This window comes from Haliaeetus leucocephalus, unplaced genomic scaffold (assembly GCF_000737465.1).
Source record: "Haliaeetus leucocephalus isolate CR32 unplaced genomic scaffold, Haliaeetus_leucocephalus-4.0 Scaffold173, whole genome shotgun sequence".
NCBI lineage: Eukaryota > Metazoa > Chordata > Aves > Accipitriformes > Accipitridae > Haliaeetus > Haliaeetus leucocephalus.
Window position 1 is genome coordinate 14,357,294 of NW_010972609.1, and position 21,497 is coordinate 14,378,790.

A 21,497-nucleotide genomic window follows, 5' to 3' on the forward strand; every position below is an offset into this window, starting at 1 on the left:
CATTTTACACCAGGAAGATCAATAGAAACTCTACTACCAGCTTGGATTATTCCAGGTTATTAATTTGGACTATTTCATTGCACTTTTCCTTAATCAAAGACCTCCCCAGCTCTCCTAAGTCTGTAACGTACAGTGGGATATGTGAATGCTACAAGGGCCTGTGCACACCCTGCTCTCAATGGATGTGGCTGGGAACTGCGTCATTGTCCTCATTGTAGTGCTGAGACAGTAAGGAGGTTGCTCTAAGCCAAGATAATCAAACCAAGACAAAATGTTTCTGATCAAAGGCAATGGCTGATGCACAGGCAATACCTGTAGTCTTGCAATAGCAGGTAGACCATGTACTGGCCTCTGAGAAGAACAAAAATACTCACTTTCCCCTCAGCAGAAGACAAACCCCACTGCACAGATGTAGCCCACCTTTTGTCAGCTTGGTGTGCATCACCTAGGGAGGCCATGTGATCATACTACAGCAAAAAATTCTGTCACCATATAGCCTGTTTCCAGTGGGCCCTCTGCTGCCTATAGCTATGCCAAGACTAGTCCCAGTATGGAAGGCAGTTTGGAGAAAAGGGACTATTCAATTCTAGTCCTTGAGGAATAAGTACTAGTTATGTAGAAATTGCAGCTCCCTAGTTTTAAAAAGTGTTCCTTGGCAAGACAGATATAGTAAGGAATGGTAGTCTCTGACACAATTGTGTGCTGCTGAAAGATCTTGGAGCAGAAGAAGATCAACCCAAAACATAAGCCCTTCCAAGATTTGGGGGCACAAATGTTAAAGCTATAATTATGCACTGCAACCTAGATGATATAGTCCATGGGGAAGACAATGTTAAGACCATATGACCTTGAGACTTTGCTTTGTTGCCAGCAGAAATTATAGCTATGCCAAAAGTGCTCCGTTTTGGGCATCCTCCCAAGGAGATCCTTTTCCTTATCAGAATATATATACCCTGGTCTCCTTGCTGAGCTGGCCTTTGTCTCCAGCCTGCCTGTACGAGAGACAAATGTTCTCTGACTCTTTATGTACAGAAGACAAGTGAAGAGTCTCTATCCTAGACTATGTATCTCCATATACCTCTAAAATTACACAGGGATATCATGCATCTCTAGACCCTGTTATGTCTTTCCTCTTCTACTCAGAAATTTTCTCACAGAGGCACAATTTTTAAAGTCTTTCCTACAAAGCAAGAAGCCAAGAGAAAGAGATCACTGTTGCTTTTGCCTGGTCTGCCCAAAGGTGTTCCCCTCCCTTACCACCCTCTCTCACTCTTCTGTTCTCAGCCTTTCACTCTTGCATACCAATGGTCATTGGTGTTGGTGACAGCAATGATTAGGGCTGGTTAGGAAGAGACAAGATGTTACTCTATAATCCCAAAAGCCCTAGAAAAGAGCCTATTTTGCTCTCAGTCATTATGGGGCAAATCCACACCAGTACTACCAAGTGCCAAAATGAGAAGACATACACCATGCTGCTTTACTCACCTGCTCCGCTGCACAACTCTCTGCATACCTTCAGATTTATTTGCATTTTCAGATTCTACAAAGCTCACAGTGACATGGTTTAAAAGCCAACCCACCATTTTAACAGTTCCTCCTTTCACCTTAAAAATGGAATTCCCTTTACCTATATTTCTTTTGCCTGATCAAAATTTTCATCCTTGCCCACAGATTTTCTGAACATGGAAATGCTATTGGTTAAGATTCAGTAGCTTGTGCCAGCTAAGGAGCAGAAATGGCTGGTATGAAACAGATTTTTTCTAAACTGCTGGGCTACTACCTTTTGTTATCCTTCAGTCGGGAGAGCAAGCACTCTGTTAGAAAAATTGCCCTTAATGGTAAGCGATGAGCTTTTGGAAGCCTTGTCAGATTACAAGATTTCCTGTTTCTTGGTGAGACTGGAACTGACTTCCAGAGCCCAGAAGGTTGCACTTGAAGGATGTGACAATGTCTGTTACTGCCCATCACCATGAGTCAACTTGCCCATACCTTGATTGTGGGCAAGAAAGAAAACAAAATGATAATGCAGACAACCCTCTATGCTTAGGAACACAGATACACCATGAATCAACCCACGGGCACTCTGCAGAAAGATTAACTTCACTCATCACATATAGTGTGGCTATCACACTATATTTACTGTGGCTGCTATTAACAGAATCAATGCACACTTACAAGGCAAACAAGATTTCAAGAAAAGACTTGCCAGTACCACTGAAGTACACACAACAAAGACTTGGTGCAAGTGAATGGTAATTTTAGTTTCAGTTACAGAAGACAGAGTTGGACAAATTTGACTAATTCTTTTGTAGGTAACTGTCGTGGTTTAACCCCAGCCAGCAACTAAGCACCACGCAGCCGCTCACTCACTCCCCCCCCATCCAGTGGGATGGGGGAGAAAATCAGGAAAAGAAGTAAAACTCGTGGGTTGAGATAAGAACGGTTTAATAGAACAGAAAAGAAGAAACTAATAATGATAATGATAACACTAATAAAATGACAACAGTAGTAATAAAAGGATTGGAATGTACAAATGATGCGCAGGGCAATTGCTCACCACCCGCTGACCAACACCCAGCCAGTCCCCAAGCGGCGATTCCCTGCCCCTCCCTTCCCAGTTCCTAAACTAGATGGGACGTCACATGGTATGGAATACACTGTTGGCCAGTTTGGGTCAGGTGCCCTGGCTGGGCATGAGAAGCTGAAAAATCCTTGACTATAGTCTAAACACTACTGAGCAACAACTGAAAACATCAGTGTTATCAACATTCTTCACATACTGAACTCAAAACATAGCACTGTACCAGCTACTAGGAAGACAGTTAACTCTATCCCAGCTGAAACCAGGACAGTAACTGAGTCTTCCCTACACTGTACTTTTCACAGCTCTTTTACTTCTAGTTTTAAGTGCCTCAAGGAGTTATACTTCAGAGTGGTACTTCACAAGGTTCCTTTCTTGGAAAGGGAAGGCTAGGAAAAGCAAAGCAGATATGAGACTAAAGCTATTGATCTCACACAGCCAATTGCCACCCTGCCTGCCCACAGCCACAGAATACAGAGTATTAGAACATTGTTGAAAATATAGGTTTATGTATATTTTGCCTTTTTTTTCCCAGCTGCTAAGGTCCTGATCATTCCTACTAAGAGACAGGAGCTTTCAAGACCATTACTGACCCTTCTGTGTCCCTCAGCTCACATGAAGTCCTGTAGATTGTTGCATTCCTAGGAAGATGCCTGGGTCTCTTTACAATGGACAAATATGGCTTTGAGTAGTCCAAAATTTAAATACATACTGGCCTCTTGTGGGCTATGTTGTTACATCTTTTACAGTGGCTTCAGCAGTTTCTCATTCTTGGAGTAACAGGATAATGAAACTTCACGTATGAGGCTAAAAGGAGTAAACCTCTGTAGGCCAAAAGATACCTTTTCATTTAAAAATAAACATTACCTCCCCAATACCAGGTTTTCTTATGATTGATTGTGACACTATTTCAAAACTTTGATCAAAGGCAGATAATTAAACAATTTACCAGTCTTGTTTTTCACGTTAAAATGTGTGGGGCCAGGTTTCAAACAGTTAAACATTCAAATTCTGCTTTGGTGTTTAAGGCAGTCCCCAGTGCTCCTTTCACGCCTCAGTGAAATGGCCAGGTTTGGCTTTATTTATTTTTAAGTTATACTAGCAGTAGGTTCCACCATTTCCAAGTCTAGCCAGTTCATTCAGTTACTCAAACAGGGACGAGGCTCTTTAGAAAATCACTTCACAACTTTAGATTACAGAGGTCATTCTTTAATCAGTTCTCTTCTACTTCTTAGTAAGTCTGAGATTCTGTCACCCTTCTTCATATGGAGAAGGACTTCATTCCTGGGTAAGGTAATTCTCAAGAAGAGAATGAATTACAGATCTCAGTCTGTGTATGTAGCTCTCTTTTACTTTACCAGCATTAACAGCAGCAGTGAAATAGTGCTGGTACAAGAGGCTGTTTTACATGTATATAGGTCTATCCATTCTGAAGGACACAAACTACATATCCTGTTTGCAATGAAGGCTAAACTAGCGGCAATAAACTGCTTCTCTTAACTGACCACATCTGATTTCTGTTTGGAACAGACTGCTCTTATCTGTTCTGTATTTATGTTAAATTAAAATGTAAAGGGAGTCTAGTGCAGGAGGCACCTGGGTTATGCTTTGCAAAACACAGGAACTTAGAAAACCAAAGAACATCAAAATCTAACCAACTTCCAGAGGCTGACAGGAGTAATTCTAGGGGTAAACTCTGGAAAAAGCATTAGCAACCCCCCCCACCAGGAACATACCACCTTTCCTGATGATTTTAAGATGATTTCTGCTAGTCTAGGAAGGAAAGAGGAAGCTAAAAAATTTAACAAAATTAAAGAAAAAATTGTGCAGAGGTCAAAACATTGTCAACTTTTCCAGTTAGCAAAAAATACCATATACAGACAGCCAAAATAAACACATACTGTAGTTCACAGGCTAAAGGCTTCCAGCAAGACAGAGCTCTGTGCTCCCTTCTCTAGAAGTTAGTGTTCTTATTAGCACAGATGCATTTATCAAATCAGAAGCGTGTGGAAATGGGATTGGTCATGCTGTAAAGTGGATAAGATATTATTTACTGCTTGTCTAATAAATCTATTAAGTAACCAACCTTCACTTACCTCTTCAATATTCTAATTCAGGAACAAGAGCCCAACTCAGATACAGAGAAACCTGGTATCTGGGCTGGAAGTCACGTTTTTCCCAACAAAAACAAAACGCTGCCAACCCAGTTAAATTCCTCCCACCTACCCAAACTGACTCAAAAAACAGGCAGTCCCTTTCCATGTTCATTTCAGTGCTCGTGAATCCTCCCTCATGCTTCTGTTCTTACATGAGCTACTATGGCACAGTGAGTAGGCATGTGCGTACGCACACACATGAACACACACGTCTGTGGGGGAAAACCAATGCATATGAATGAACAGATCTTTCAGTTTGGATCATTAAGTCTGGCCACACTGCCAGACATCAGCCTCAAAAAGGGGAAGAGTGACTCAGTGATCTCTTCATTACCCTGACCTTTGTGACGCTTGAGTGTTTGCCCTCCATATTCCTCACAACAGCCTAAAGACCAAGAAGATGACAGTAGATGTAGTAAAACCAATCACATCTGGTTTTCCTTCTTCTGAGACAAAAAGAGTCAAAGCTAGCTAATTTACAAGAGAAGATTTCTGTTGTTGTGTTGTGCCTTATTAGTTTAGACTTAATTCCTGACAGTCTTCCTTGTGTCCACTTCAGAGGCAAACAAGCTAAGCATGTAAAGGAGAAAGTGCAAAAGTATCTATGCAGGATTTTTTTCCCTCTGATCCCTGGAGGGAAGTGTTGCCTTTGCCTTTTCAGACGAAAGCAGACACCTTGCAGCTGCCACCAGGACCAGGAGAGTTAAGGTCAGACATAAGAAAAGTCTGACTCAGGCAAACACTACTGTTTCCCAAAGGAAAAATGCTTTTAGCAAGATGCACAGTACTGCAGACTTCTCTGTCCCCAAAATTCTGAGCTGTATTGAGATCAAAAGGTAGGCAGAAGAGGCTGAGCCCTCTGAAAAGCGTCTAGCAAGACAGGCTTTCTCCAAGGGAAGAGATGATCCTTGGAAAACATTAGCTATCAAAATATTGGATTAAAATTAGTGCAATACAGTGACTTATTTAACTGTTTTAAGCCTAAGAAGCAACATGCAGATAAGAGATAAAGAAGCAAGAGGGAACACAGAAGTTGAGTAGCATGGTCCAGTGGAGAGAAAGGGCCAGCAACTGCAATACCTGAGTCCTTTGCCAGACTGCTCAAGCTTTATCTTCTTAGATGCTCTGAGCCATATTGCCAGCTCTAGTGCCAACATGGCTTTTAATTCCGAGTAAATAATTTAGCCTTTCTCTGCATTCAGCTTTGCTATCAACTGAATAAACCTGACACTGCTGCCCTGCTGGGGATTACATGGCACACAAGCTTGGGCAGGTCTTCTGCATCAAAGTTAATCATACCCCCTTCTGTGACTTTCACACCATGCCATGAGAATGTGGCATCTGTGGTACTCGGGTGCTGGAGCCTGATCTGTATCAGCACTCAGAGTATAGTGGACTCTTCTCTTTCCTTGTGTGTAATAGGAATTCACCTCTTTGTGAATATGTGAAATTTGCTTTGAGACATTAGAAATCAATGTTTGTGTTGTCTAGAGCATGCAGTTCTTTCACTGCCTGTCCCTTACACACAAAGCTGCAAATGCTGCTTTCATTCACATATTTCTTCTGTGCTTTGGAATGGAGCAATCTTTTTTCTTGCAAGACCCCTGAGCTGCCCTACATTATCCTAAGTTGATAGTCACTCTCGCAGACATCAGCAAATATACATTTACAGACTTGGCAGAAGAAACAAGGTTATCCCCAATGTATCTCAGAAAAAGTGTTTTGTTTTTAATCCCTAGCAAATGTATAAAGCACATTTCATGTCAAAAATAGACAGACAGTTATGATTAACAAATTGCAAATTTATCATTTCCCTTTGTTTAAAACAGTTTCCAGGGAAAGAACACATCAAAAATAATAATGCAGGTCCACTTCTAAAACATGGCAACTCACCAATCAACAGACGTGCACTTTCTATGACCACCTGTGTGCAAGTTGCATGGTTCCTCCACTGCACGACACAGCAGGGAAGTGACAGGAACAGAGGTCCTGTCTGGTGATCTCTTTGGTCTCAAGCCCTTCTGCAACTGCAAATTCACAGGTTAAGGATAAGATTTGCCAAAGTAGACCAATTGTAGAAGAAACGTCCAGAATTGTTTGCTACTTTTGGAAGTCTGGTAAGTAAACATGACACTCTACTGTACGTGACTGCTAGGTAGTTGACGTTTCAGAATAATTTGACCAAATCACCTTTATCTTGATCCTTCAGAGAGTCAGGCATGTGCTTTACCTGGGGACAGTTCTTTACTCTCAAGTGCAATCTTAGTTTTTGTTTTTACATAACTGTGTATCTGCTGATCTCAGAGTACCTACAAAGGGACAGAGTGTGTCATTAGTCTGTTACCATGACAGAAACATAAACAGGGTAACACTGCTTAAGTGTGATGCCCAATGACCAAATGACCAGTGAACAAACGAGGCATTGAGCTAGGCTCTCCCCTGTTCATGAAGCGTGAAAAAGCTTATGAAACAGAAGACATCACAGTTGGTTCTAAATAAAATCATCTCAAGTTTGTTATATGCTAACCTACCTGGAGAGAGGAATTCAGTCCTCTGGGAAACAATTGTGTTGTAGGTATTAATGCTGTAGTCTCTGGTACAAAGAGGCCTGGGCAGTGAGCTGGAGAGAGTGTATGAAGTGTGCTAGGAATTTTCTTTTAATAAAGAAAGAGTGCCCAGTAAAAAGAGAAGTCTAGTAAGACACATAGTGTAGCTTATTTCCTATTGTCAGCTCTGTTTCAAACCTACTGATTAAAGAAGCAGCAGCCCCACTCATCTCAAGTGCTTCTGCACGGCCAGAGCTCCTTTCTGCTAATCCTAAGCACTTCTTCAGACTACCTCTGCTGTCAGAAGAGATCAGAACAGCTGATATAGGGTCCTTCACACTTCAAATTCTATTTAAAAAAGAGAGGGAGAGAAAGAAAGAGATAGGAAGAAATATGTTAATTATGCTAAGGCCAAAGAGTAAATAGGAGGATTAGCTCCAAATCTGTTAGAATAACACTTCAAGATTCATTTAAATATTTTGGTCTTGACCAAGTGGCATGCTCCTGCCTGATGTGAGATGGCAGCAGTGCAGCCCTTGTAACCAGACTACAACTGGGCTGACATTTGCTTTGTACTAGTGAACTGATGCAAAGCAGCCTGATTTTATCAACAGCCATTCTCTCAGGACGTTCCACATATGTAGAATGGGAGTGGACAGCAGGCTAGACTTCCTTCATCAGTATAAATAGTTCACTTCTACTCAAGTCAGTGAAGCACTGCCAACTAATACGTGCTGAAGATCTGTACAAGGTCCTCCAAGTCACTATCTTGGAGCCCTTTATACATTGTTTGCCATAAAGCAATTCTGCTCTAGAAAGTCTCCTTGTACAGGAGGCAACTTATACACTGAACTTCGCTCCTTTATGCAGACTCCAATCAATCATGAACAAATATTCTTTAGCAGATGCACAGGAAGCTGATGACAGAACAAGTAATTTTATTCACTTCGTCAGTTTTGACACTGAAGGGCACTGAACAGCTGAAAACATTTATAGGGAGTTCCACTTACAATGTTGTTCAGAACGTCAGTGGTGCTTTTGTTATTTCTAAGGTGTGCTTAAATGGAATAGTGTTACCAGTTTGAAAGAATCAGTAGCAGTGGGGAGAATATAGCTAGCAAGGTTTACATAAAACTAACAGTCATGTTATGCTCAAAAGCTTAAGTTTATTGCTCTATTTAATGACTACCACCAGTATTTTTAAAAAGAATGCCGGTTCTTCCTGCTAGCTTCTCACTGAAGGAAATATTTTAAATACAGCAATAAAATCAAGTGGTTTAAAGATAACACATTTTGCCACACATTCATGCAAACCCTGCTGACAGGATTTTTACAGGCTCATGGATACAGAATAAACACAAAGGATGTGTACTGAAATATTGGGAAACTTTCCCCACAGTGATGAAGTTGCAGGCATAACATTTCAGGCCCTACCCCGCACCTACTGACGTCAATGGCAAAACCTCAGTGGGAGCAGGATCAGCCCTTATTGTTCTGAGAGCTGCTTTACCTTCTCCTCATTAGGAAGTGCAGTAAATTCTCAGAATCTCCTGCACTAATAAAAGCAGTAGGTTTTGGTTATTGTTACAAATAAAGAGAAGCAAAAATATTTTCAGTAGATCATTACAGCTTCTATTCACAAAACACTCATCTTTCATGTTAAGGGTCATGTGTACCTCCATTTTTCTCTGCTCAATAAAGCACTTAAACACGTGCTTACCTTTAAGCATTAAACATAAACTACAGTCTTCCCAGCCTGATTGAGGTCTAATAAGAAAAGCATGGGCAGCAGTCTGTATTACTGAAAAGGAAAGACTGCTGCCTGGACTAGTAATTAGAATGGACTAATGACTGTTTAAATTTGGTTGGAGGGCAAATTTATCAAAAAGCAGTCAACACATTCAGACTGATTTTTTTTTTAAAGTTGTCTACAGGATTTGTGTTAATTTTAATGAGCACTGGGCACCCGGTCACTATCAAAGCTTTGAAACAAGTTTAAATTCACAGAATACAAGTGATTTTATTATTACATATTCAATAAAGATGAATCCAACTCACAAAATTCCTCACCTGATCTCAAACCTCAAATTTCAGGGGAAATTGTGTTTGGATTGTGGTCTGACCATGTCAAAAGAGAAACTATTTGCAAAAATCAAATCTGATTGCAGGCTGAGATGCCAAAATACTGAAAAAGAAAAGGTAAAGCGTGAAGAATTTATGTTCAGATTAACTTCTACTATTCACATCAGATTCACCCAGCTGTCATGATACTGGGGTACATTGCTGGTGAGAACAAGAGGCAAGAATTTTACCCACATCATTGAAATATTTTTTTCCCCTTAGTTCTGATAACACTGGTGGTGGACTGCTTTAGAAAAAACAAAACAAAACCAAGCAAACATGATGTGTGAAACATAATTTCAATGTGAATCTACTTAAATCTTTTAACGCAGAGGCTCAGAAGGTTTACGATATACACAGTATTCGGTAATTTTATATGTAAAAACAATCAGAAAGAGGCAAAAAGTTACTTTCAAGCTTTGTCAACATACGGCACATTTCAGCATGACAATTCAAAAAGTTTCACACTGTATTTGGATATATTAGCAATGATTTTTTAAAAATAGCAAACTGAAGACAGTGGATTTTTTTCTGATTTTTTTTCTTGCTTTTGTAACAAATGAAGCTACTATTCTTATTTACAGTATAAATAAGCCTTTTTTGGTGAAGATTATGTCCTGTCACATATGTTTAAGACAAGGCATACCTCAGCTCTTAAATGTCAATGCAAACAAGAGCATAAAAGCAATATCAAAGTAAAATAATATATCTTTCCTTCCGGCTAAGACAGCCAGGTTACCATGTGTCTCTTATCAGATCTGAAGTATATCTGAATGCAGTCAAAAGTTCTCTTGGTTTAGCCTTTAGGAATTATCATGAACACTTATTCTTCTGCTGCTCTAGAAAGCTGTTTTCCGTACAAGCTCATGACATGATGGACAAATTGATACTGTTCACAAGTCTGGATCATTCCTCCCCTGGAAAGGAAAAAAAAAAAGGGGAGGGAAACAGCAGCCTTATTACATGCCAACATGTGAGGAAATGGCACAGCTAACATGAAGCTTGTGTTACACACAAAAGGTCTATTCCAAAGCTTCCTGAAATGAGTGAAAAGTGCCCATTGATTGCAACCAGCTCATAGTCTGACCTCGAGCTCCATTTTGAAAGTCTCTGCTAACCAAGGAACAGAAGGTAGTCAGAACAGAAATGGGATTTACCTTCATTTTTCTTGGCAGAGACCCTCATCCAGTAAGGCAACACCATCATCAATTACATCCGTATTACCAGAGCACCTATACTCCGGTACTTTTTAACACCATGAAAAGCAATCCCCGCCCCAAAGCTCTAGACAGATAGATTGGAGCAGGGGGAATAAAGGGGGAAACAGCTTCTCCAAGAGTTCACAGCTGCGCTAGGGACTGGATTCAGGACTACAGAGGGCCAGCCCAGACAACTGATGTAGCACACAACTTTTCCATTCTGGAAAATGTCTCTGTACCATCCCACATTGCGCTTTTGGCAAGTTCACCAGGGAACCAGGGGATGGCCAGCAGCATTTTGGAACAGATGACTGAACTTTAACAAAAGACAACTCAGATTTGTAACTGAATTGACTGCCATGCACACCTTGATCAGTAAAAGACTCCCAGAACAGAAATCTGTTTTGGTTCAGCTTTTATTTCAGCTTTTACTATTTTCTTTAAAACTGCAAACCTGAAAGGAAATGCAAGCAGGAGCAGAAACAGTTTGCTTTTCCATGTATCATTAGCCTGTGTTATCACTGCAAGTAGCATATTAATCAACACGAGTACTACAGTGGAAGACAGAAATGAACAAAAAGAACAAGAACGAAGTTGTCCATTTTAAGCAGATTTTACTAACATTTAAAATTCTGCTAAGAGTACCTCATCAACAGTGATACAATCTCTTGATAATCCATTATGAAAATAATTAAACCCATGGCTCAAATTCACAGAAGGTGTATGCAGAATTGTGCCAGCATTGGTGGTGGTGCACAGATCCTGGGAACGCAGTGCCAAAAGGAGGCTGAAATGACAAGTGGGGTTGAGGAACATGGGAACCCACGGGTGGCCAGAGCCAACCAGACTGTGTCAGTCTGAGGAAGAGCATATGTGGTGCATTCCCTCGAAAACCTTAACCAGAGTAAATTAATGGAAAGTTGCTTCCTCTGAGCCAAATGGATAGGAGACTGCTGCATTCTCCTTGGGGACTGCCCTCTTCTATGGGGTCCAGCTTAAGACACGTGGGTCACACAGTAACCATACCAGTAAGGGGTAGATGAGTGGGCAAGACAACCACCTCCTTCAGACTCTTGCGGCTATTTTGTTAAGTGGCTGCTTGAAATAATACTTAACAATGAGCAAGGAAGGGCAGGGACCCATGCTCTCATCAATAAGCAAAGGTGGGAAGCACACACTGTGTTTCTAAAGAGACTATTTCCTAGCTATGCATCTCCCCCCCACCTGCTCTACTTAATACAAGCTCACAGTTGATCTGTTTCTGAGTCCTCCTGGGCTGCACACAATACTGAAATATATGTACGTCAGTCCATGACACACAAGGAACATTAGACTTATCTGGCAATTACTCCCCACAAAATTCCATTAACAGTGAGTTTGTACCCTGAAGCTGTAGCAACAGAAGCACGAGGGTGGCCATCGAGTTTCAGACCACAGGAAATAATTTTCCTTTTTATCTGGTTCCCTGCTATGTGGTGGCTTCCTCCCCTTCCCACACACATGCATACCATGACATGTTCTTGCTGTCCAGGCTTTGACACAGAATAGAGAAACTATGTTTTCACCCGTTTGCCACAGAAACCTTTCAAATCTGAGTTGCATTGTGGGAAAGGACAGCAAACGTCTCTCAGCACTGTGGGAAGGTTGCATGCATGATCACTTCCTCTCCTTAGTCACACTAGGTTATTTTAGGACCAACTGTTGGCCACTGGTGCAAAGCCCAGTGCGCAGAATTTTTCCAAGGGATCTGTGAGGGAATGAAGGGAAAGAAACAGTTGTTCCCTGCACCCCCACAGCAACCTCAAAGGTGGTTCTCAGGGCTAATGCCAACACCTCTACTGCTGTGAAGCACTGAGGTGCATTCCTTTACACGTCTGTTTTGGCCTGCATCCAACCCTCCTTCCCTAAGTCCCTGTTGACTCCTTCCCACCCACCCTATTTTCTCTAGCCAGTAACTACCAGACAGGAGAAGACAGAGATGGGCTTCCTTCCTATAGCTGCTTAGAAACTGTCTTATCCTCTCATGCTGCTTTTGAAGTCACCCAGAGCTTTTGTGAGGGTTTAGTGAAAATGACAGTGGATGGCAGCATCACTTCCAAGAGACTACAATGCCCGTTTTTCAGTCCTTGAAGAAACCATGCTCTTCTGTAGCAAGGATGGTGATTTGACTGCTTTCCATCTTGAGTATTTTATCCCATGACATTTAAATGGCTTTTTCCTATCCCATCCCACTCCTAAGAGGTACATGGCAGCTATGGAGGTCCCTGTAGTCCTCCTTTGCCTCCATGGCATCCCTTTAAGTGTGATCTCCATTCCTGAGCCTCTGCAAATGACTGCCAGTTCCCATCTCCCTGCAAAGCTAGTATTTTTAATTGGCCTTCTGTATCACGCACATTTGTAAGCAGGCGCCTTCAACCTTCATTTGTATGGCTATTTTCCTGTGTAACATTAGTTACAGAGACCAGATATTTCAGATCCAGCCAGATATTTCACTCGGCCATGGATAATCAGCACTCACTATTCATATTCTGGTTTCCTTTTTCTCAAAAAGCCTTTCCTTGTCTGGTCTGAAATCCACTGAAATAGCCAAACCCCCAAGCTCCTGCAGGTCCCTGTCTATCAGAGCCTCAGCAGGGCAGCAAGCATTTCATTTTCTGCCTCCCACTGAGCATAATTTCTCCTCTGAAATGAAGTTCAGCGTGGGGTTGAGGTTCTTTTTTTTCCTCAGAAAAATCTTTCATATGTTTTTCGTGACATCTCTTCCCCCGACTACATTTATCATTATCATTAGTGAGAGCACTGAGACGTGTTTTGATGGCACTTGAAACCAGTGGGAGAGGAAAAATAACATCTCTGGTACAAAATTCAAGTCTGTTTACTTCATAATCAAACTCAAGGTGGTGCGTTAAGAAATGTTTAACTGGAAACCATTGAATTTCTGGAGATTTTCACAGCTCCTTTCATATGTCTGCAAACACTCCATACTGTGCATACTCTCCATCTCTCCACAATGTCCCAAGCAGCCATGCCCTCCCAACAGTGCTGAGAGCACCAAGTATGCAAGGCAAGTTTTCTTTACTCCTCCTGGGAGCAAAATGCTGATCTGTGGCCCTGAACTTAAATACAGCAGACCTTTGAGCCTTTGCTTCTGTATGAACATGGGTCCAACTCCTCAGCTGGTGAAATATCATCCCTTGCTGCATGGAGCTGTGCATCTATGCAGACTTTGATGCCAAGTGTGAATCTAGCTCAGTTCTAGGGCCGTTCATTAAGGTTTACTGCTCATAAAATAGGCAAAGGTTACGAGTCAGAACAGCTTAGAACATGACAACTTCCTTCAAGGAACGTTCTCTATTAGCCTCCATTTGCCTGTGTTCCTCCCTCTTCCCATTTGTTTCTCCTTAAATAAAGGGAAAGATTACTTTTTTAAAAATTTTTTTCTGGAAAGGAAACAGGCTTTCTTACCTGTCTAACCGTAACTGGCAGGCTGTTCGCAATATGTCAACTATGCCCTCGTTCTTCAGCTGTTTACAGCAGACACTAGTTGCGATAAAGCAGCCAGTCCTCCCGATGCCTGCACTAAGGGTGGGAAAAGCAGAGAGAGGCAGTGGAGATGTTAGAATGGCTTTAGAACTTTCTTGTTAAATGAGCGCCATTAAACCAGCAATCAAACCCCATTATCCCTTTCCTCCCTCCAACCTTTGCCAGGTGAGTGCTTGTGAATATAAAGCCATAACTAGGAAAAAATACTAACTTCAATGGGACAACACAATTAAGTGTGAGCCACTCACAGCAAAAGGGTGAACATCGCACATACAGTGCTAAAAATGGACTATTAGGTACCACCACCTGACCCAATATGTAATTGAACCTGTCACTGAACCATTGAAAATAAGCAGTTAAACAGTATTTCTTAGTTAGGCTTGGTTTGAGGGCAACCCTTGCTTTGAGATTCTCAATCCTAATAGCTTCTTTGAAAGCTATTTTCATTCACAGGTACAGTAAAAAAAAACCCTTGCTTAAATTATTAGAGCTAACAGCAGCATGGTAAGCGTGATGCCATTTGCTGATCTAGTAATTCTCTGAATTAGTGCAGGATACAACAAATTTACTATTAAAGAGATTTCTTTGTCTTTCCTTTGTATCCAATTCAGTCCTTGCTTAATGACCAGAACTGATCTTATTCTCAAAGGCACAGTGCTATCGAAGCTGTGAATCTTATCACCTAATAAAAAACCAATAGCAAAAGCTGACAGCCCTTCTTATGTGTTAAATAATTATGTGAGCATACTCAGGAATAATTACTTGACACAACTGCAAGAAATCCTGCTTCCATTTAATTTGTGCTTAAGTTGTAATACAAAAACACTGGCAACAAATGTATAAGTAACAATGGAGTTCGCAGTTATCTGCTGCTCAAAAAATCCTAATGCTGTTTCTTTGACTGTATAGACAGGTTTTTTTCACTCTGAGTTTATGCTTGTTGGGGAAATAGCTACATTGGAATTGTTTTAACTTCTATTACAGAATGATCAAGGCAATTCAATGGAAGTTTGGGGGATGGTCTTACTCACTAAGAACTCATCTCAGTCTTCAAATAATTCTGATGGAGGTACCTACCCGACTTAAAATTTTTGTCCCTGAAGCTCTTTGTACCTCATGTCCTGACTTCTCTTTTCTTTACTATATCTAGTTTTTTCATTGAGACTTCAAATATTTCAGGGTTTCAGTGGACTCTTTGCTGCATATGGATGTGCATCTATGGTTTAAAAAAAAAAAGAAAAGAGGGGAAAGAGGGGAAAGAGGGGAAAGAGGGGAAAGAGGGGAAAGAGGGGAAAGAGGGGAAAGAGGGGAAAGAGGGGAAAGAGGGGAAAGAGGGAAAAAAAGGCCCTTCATCTTCCATTTGATGCCATAACCAAATAGGCCGCTGTACACAGGTCTTGTGTACTGTTTCCTATCCATAAACCTCAGAGTGTTTTGCAAAAGGAGGGAACAACACCCATCTTTAGACAAAGCAAACAGCACTGAGACAGCACTTGTCCCAGGACAGGGGTCTCAAGAGCGACACATTATCCACAGCACCTTAATAGGAGTGCTAGCCTGCCTTTAACATGAAGCTGCTTTTAAGAAGAGCATTTTGTATCTATTTTTTCTTAAAGGTGCATTATTTTACATCACTGAAGGCCAAAACCGCAGTGATGATGTTCTACTGAGGATCTCCCACAAAGGTCAAAGGAGTTACAGTACTCAGTGTAACACAGGCCTCGGCTAATGGCTTGCTGTATATACCACTCTCAAATAGAGGCAACGTATTAAATTCCTTATTCAGGTAAAGTGACTGCAACTGAGAATAATCTGAAAGGGCTCTGGCCCATGGTTACCACAGAAAATACTTTATAATCCTATCACCATGTCTCTTAGTAGTTATTTTAATTAAAAATGCCCCATTCCCCCCAGATTATTACCGTGTCATGGGGATGACACCATACAAGAGGACAAAACAAGTATGCAAAGCAAGAGTGACATGGTGACCAGAATCTTTACCTGCAGCAAATACCATAATACTTCAAGGAGCTCTTAGAGAGTCACAGATTTCCAGGGACAAAGGGGACCTTCTTACAACCCATTTCTTATTTTTCTCTGAACTCTCCCCAATTTGTCAAAATCTGTTTTAAAACACAGGCAGAAAAACTGGACATGTGGTATCATACGAACATTTTACTAGAGATTACTCCATATTAGCTTATAGGTGGATCTTTGATGACACTGGGCTACCAACCATTCATGCCAATAGTCTCTTAAAAAACATTCCCATTGTATGATAATACCCTGTTTACTACAGCTTTTGGATAGCAACCATCTGCCACTTCCTAGAAAATGTTATGCAAAACTAAGTAAAATTCCTTACCAAAATCCCAAAGATCAATTTGGCCAAGTGTATTTTATTAAAATTATGGAAGATTACCCTGGCAAGATTACTGCATCACTTATCAGGCTTTCCGCTATTTCCCTGGAATAACTGTTTTGAGAACTTGTAGTTTTCAAGTAATCACATTTAACCTTTCTAAATACTGGCAAAACAGGACTTGCTTTTAGACCTCTGGAACTTCTCGAATTTTCCAAGAACTAGAATTCAGCTATACTAAACTTTAATGGTTTAGAGCCTGTGGGCCAATTTTCTTAAAGACTCTTGGGTGATAATCATCCAGTATAGCCGATTTAATAATGGTTAGTAGTTGTTGCTTAACACACCCCTGAGTTAACGGTGCAAAAGAACGTACTTCATCATGTCTACAAGTGGTAAATACATCATCCTACTTCTTTCTGAAGACAGAAGTATCTATCTTCATCTATTTTTTCTGCTCTCTGATTGATAATTACAATTTTCTCATGAGGCTACACACCACTGTAAAGGTTTTGCTTCTTCCATATAAGAAGTTTTCATCTTTGCCAGGGGCTTTTCACAGATGCTTCAGTTTTACTATCAATTGCATACATTTCCTATCTGTTGATTAGTACTTGCTGCAATCAGCTTTGCCACTGTTTCATTTGTTTTATGTATTATACCTAAATTATTGTCTTTGGCCTAATGGGGATTTTTTAAAATCAAAGAATGGATTTACAAAACACGGGGTTTTGAGGCTTAAACTTGAATGTTCTCATTTTTCTGCTTGCATGTGTCTTCCTACTGAATTTCACTCACAGTATGTAAATCTTTGGTAACCTGGCCCTTCTAAGATCATTAAAGGCACATATTACTGGTAAGGCAAATGAAACGAGACTGTTCTTACAAGTAACTGAGCCACCACCAACTTCTGTGTTCAGGTCAGTCTGTATCCAAATGCAACACTTGGTAATAAAAAATTATTGTCATTAAATTTTAGAAGCTCCAAGCATATTTCAGAAGCAGTTGGGCAAGATCTCCCACATCTGACTGATGGCCAATATGACAGTATCTGCACTATGCCACTATATGTGAAGAAGCCCTCAGAAGTCAGATACAACATTTATTTACCTGCAGTGAACAATCACTGGGGCATTCTTCTCTTCTGCACTCTGCATGGCCTCTTCCACTTCCAGTACTAGCTGTAACAGAGGAGGGGCTTGATCTGGTGTCTTCTGGTCTGGCCAAGACGTGTACCAGTAATGTTTCAGGTTTCTGACTTCTTCTCCTTTCTGCAATCCAGTTAAGACAAACACCACAACGTTTTAAAAGAACTTTTGGTTGTAAATTGATATTGAAACCTGGTCTTCCATTTAAGAATGAGATGAGTAAATCAAAACAGGAGATCCAAATGGCAAGCCACACAACACAGAAATCTGGATTTCAAATATCATGTCTGCACTTCAGTAAACTGCCTTAAAAAAAACTCAACATTCCTTCCCCCCCAAGTATTCTGTTCTTTTAGTGCCAAGAGCTATGTGCAAAACACTCCAAGCAGTCTGTTCCCTCCTGACAGATTCATTCAGCAAAGCCAGAGCTGTGCTTGTGACATAATTGCTTTCATAATGTATTTGACAGACAGAGAGCCAGGAGCGGTATCTCTGTCTCAGATAGATAGATGAGGGAGAGAGATGGGAGCTTATTTTTCTATCTCCTCTGACAGACAGATTCATATCAGTTTCCTGTCAATTCTACTCTTCTCTTAGACACAGTGAGAAATTCAGAGACACTAAGGAAGGTAGGAATTTTATCTAGCTGCAGTCCAGGGCTTTTTGAGACACAAATTCCAATTCTCTCTCTGTCTCAGCATGGCTGTGAATATAGCAAATATGCCGTTACCTTTTCTGAGTGCCAAGTAGCACTGTGTGCTTCTGATTTTGTGTGTTCAAAGTGACATCCTTCTGCCTGATTTCTAAAGGTACCAAATAATAACATGGAGCTTAGGGAAGTGGCCTTACCCTTTCAGCCATTACATAAGCCAGCTGGCACAGGGCTAAGCAAATGTCTTCAAAAGGTCCGGGAGCAGAAGTGTTAGCTTCCACAACCTTCCCTTAAACACATGGCTGGCTGAGTTCAAGAGAGGTGGGAAAAAAAGAACAAATTTCTCTCTTTCTAAAGAACCAGGCACAAAAAATCTGGAAGCAGTTTCTGTCATCATCTATACTCCTAAGTCCCTATAACTGTCAGTCTCTGGATGTTAAAAGTGCTCTGTGGTTGTGCCACTTTCCTCTTTGGTTGACAAAGCTTTTGCATAGCTTCACAGTGAACTAGAATGGGGAAGTGATCTAGTTAATTCTTTTTTCTTTCTCATGCTGGATTAATTTTCAGATGGATTGATCAGTTTCCCCCTTTGGCTTACCACACAGTCACATAAACATTTGTGTGGGCATGTGGGAGATGGCACAAGGGTAGGAACAAGATAGCTGGACAAAGGGAGGCTGGGTTTGATTGAGTTGCTGTTCCAGCTTATACGGGGTTTAAAGCGCTCATTGAAGCACAGTCATAGGAACCTTAAGGGTATGTCTACCTCAGTTTAGGAACAGAGAGTCTTACTATTGTAGCACGGAGCCTGGCCTTAGGTTATTTACCCTAGTGAGAAGATATTCTGGTTAAGAGAGCATAACTAGTTGTCATGAATAGTACTTGAGCTCACTACAGTAAATCCGATCAGCACTGGTCTGAAACATGAACATACACAGTTGCTTTTGTGTAACTATGCTTGAGCCACAGAAGTTATGAACACTGGATTCTTAAGTGGGTTGTGAAAAATTAAAATAAAAATGTTATCGATAATACTTAAGAGAAAAGTAAAAGTCATCTGAAGAAAAACATGAATCGCTAAAGTCACTCATTTGACAGAAACAGAAAACAGCCAAAGTTCTAATGATGAACTCTGGATGTCTTTAGTTTTGCCTATGCCCTTAACAGTTTTACGCTTCTGCTTAGAGAACCCTGACTTCTGTGGTTCTGTACGCTTCTGCTTTGACTTTGACAAAGTATTCTCTATTGGTGCTTCTTTGAGACTGAGAAGACTTGGGAACACCTAGGAGGAAGCAGGATTTAACTGATGGTTTGAAGTCTACCATCATGTACGCTGTAGCTGAGGCTGAGATCACGAATCAGTGGCTAGACACTGGTAGGTTCCTTTGAGAAAGGAAAACAAGCCTTGCCCTATTACCTGAGCATTTTCTAAATTCCTAAAGCTTGCCAAATCATGTCCCCTATTCTGAGACACGTATGACAGTCCATTCTGTAACACATGCAGTAATCATATATTGCTGGTGGTAGTATCATATATTTCTGACCACTCCTGCTGGAGTCAATTCACAGCTTCTTTAGTTTTCACTACCAAGTCATTTAATATATGTATGGTCTGGAGCTGCTACTCCACTATTGCTATTAAATGACAAATGTACAGCTCTAGGCAATGGTAACTTAACAAGTGGAATCTTTATTTCAGCTCTAGAACTCAGCAGTTCACCTCCTGACATTTGGGGATGGGGGAAAGAGACACTGCCCCACTAGTACTGAAAAAAATAACATTGTTTAACTGAAAAACAAACTGGGATGAACTTAAAGAAAATAAGCAAAATGATCAAGTTATTTGAGTAGGGAAGGAACTACATCCTTAGAGATGTGTATTCCCAGTAAAGGCTTTTGTATCATTTGCAGTAGGAAAGCACTTGTCTTGGCTATGGGAAAAAATGTGTGGTATCTATACTTCTTTACTTATGACTTTGCTGTACTCTGCTATGCTAGCTATTCTTTTTTTCTTTCTGTTAGTGTCTGAATGTACCGGATACACCAGTCCTGACAAATGACCTGGTTTTCAGTTTACTTGTTGTCTTTTTTTTTTTTTCCCCTGTGGGATCCACAGTTATAAATACTGACAAGATATATTCATATCTGGCTCTTAATTCTGAAGCTCTTTGTCGAACAGGGAGAGCTTGACCTAAGGAATAACTGAGCAAGGACAAGAGAATTTGGGAAAACACTGAGAGGTTGCTGTTAGAAGAAAACATTCTGCAGGGCTAAGTATTAGCATGAAAGGTACTTGTGAGATGGAGTATGGCTTATTATGCTTGAATTGTTGTATATAAGCTTTTCAGGACTGTTTCTTTGTTTTGTGCAACACCTGTTAAAGTGAGATTGGTTTTTGGATATGCTACTGCAATATCAATATTAAAAGCCACTCCTTTGCAATTTGCACCTGAAAATGGAACTGGCTCTTTACCTTCCTGAGAAGAATTTGAATGATCCTTCCCCAGGGAGAGACTCAAATTTCTTTCCATAAATGTAGAGGGAAAGTGGTTTGTGGGTTTTTTGTTTGTTTTGTTTGGTTTTTTTTTTGTTGGGGGGGGGAAGAGAGGGGAAAAAAAAGAACATTTCAACATAAATCTCTGAAGTTAATGTCAAGCTGAAAAAATGCAATATTCACTAATATTAAAATGCTCTACTTAACGATTTAAAACAAGTATGAAAAACTCTTCTGACAGCCAGTGTAGTTTTTTATTGAGAAAAATTTTTTTGTCACCATAACTAAGAAGTGACTGGTTCTGTTAGATACCAGCATTCCAGCAGAATTAATCTATGTATTATTCTTCCTGCTGCACGGTACTGTTTGGAATAAGTTGTATTTAAGACCTCTGCAAGTCTGCAACATACTTGTAAATATTCTTTACTTCCCACTTGTCAGGGAGTGTGATTTTCTCCTTGCTGCCTTTGCCAAACACATGAGTGACAGACTTTCCACACTCCCAATCCAGACATGGGATTTCATATGCTGGCTTTCTGCCTATTAGCATATGGACGAAGAGACTTGAAACTGGTTGGATAAAAGGAGAGTTTTTTCAGATTGGAAAGAAATTGTGGTGTTATACTGAGGTCAGGGGCAGATCTGGTAGATGAAAGATGTATGAAGTTTATGTAAATAGACTGTTCTTATTAAAA

General features: G+C 40.6%; 1 protein-coding gene across 1 annotated transcript in view; it reads right to left on the minus strand.

Moving 5' to 3' along the window:
• Nucleotides 1-9,952: 9,952 nt before the first annotated feature.
• The window catches only part of PTPN5 (protein tyrosine phosphatase, non-receptor type 5 (striatum-enriched)), a 79,390-nt gene continuing 67,845 nt past the window's right edge, over nucleotides 9,953-21,497 (minus strand). Inside the window, exons 11-13 of the mRNA XM_010563872.1 lie at nucleotides 17,619-17,779; nucleotides 14,069-14,182; nucleotides 9,953-10,321 (exon numbers count right to left, since the gene is read on the minus strand). Of these exons, the coding sequence (XP_010562174.1) occupies nucleotides 10,228-10,321; nucleotides 14,069-14,182; nucleotides 17,619-17,779 (369 nt within the window). The 3' untranslated portion in view covers nucleotides 9,953-10,227. The remainder of the gene's footprint in view (nucleotides 10,322-14,068; nucleotides 14,183-17,618; nucleotides 17,780-21,497) is intronic.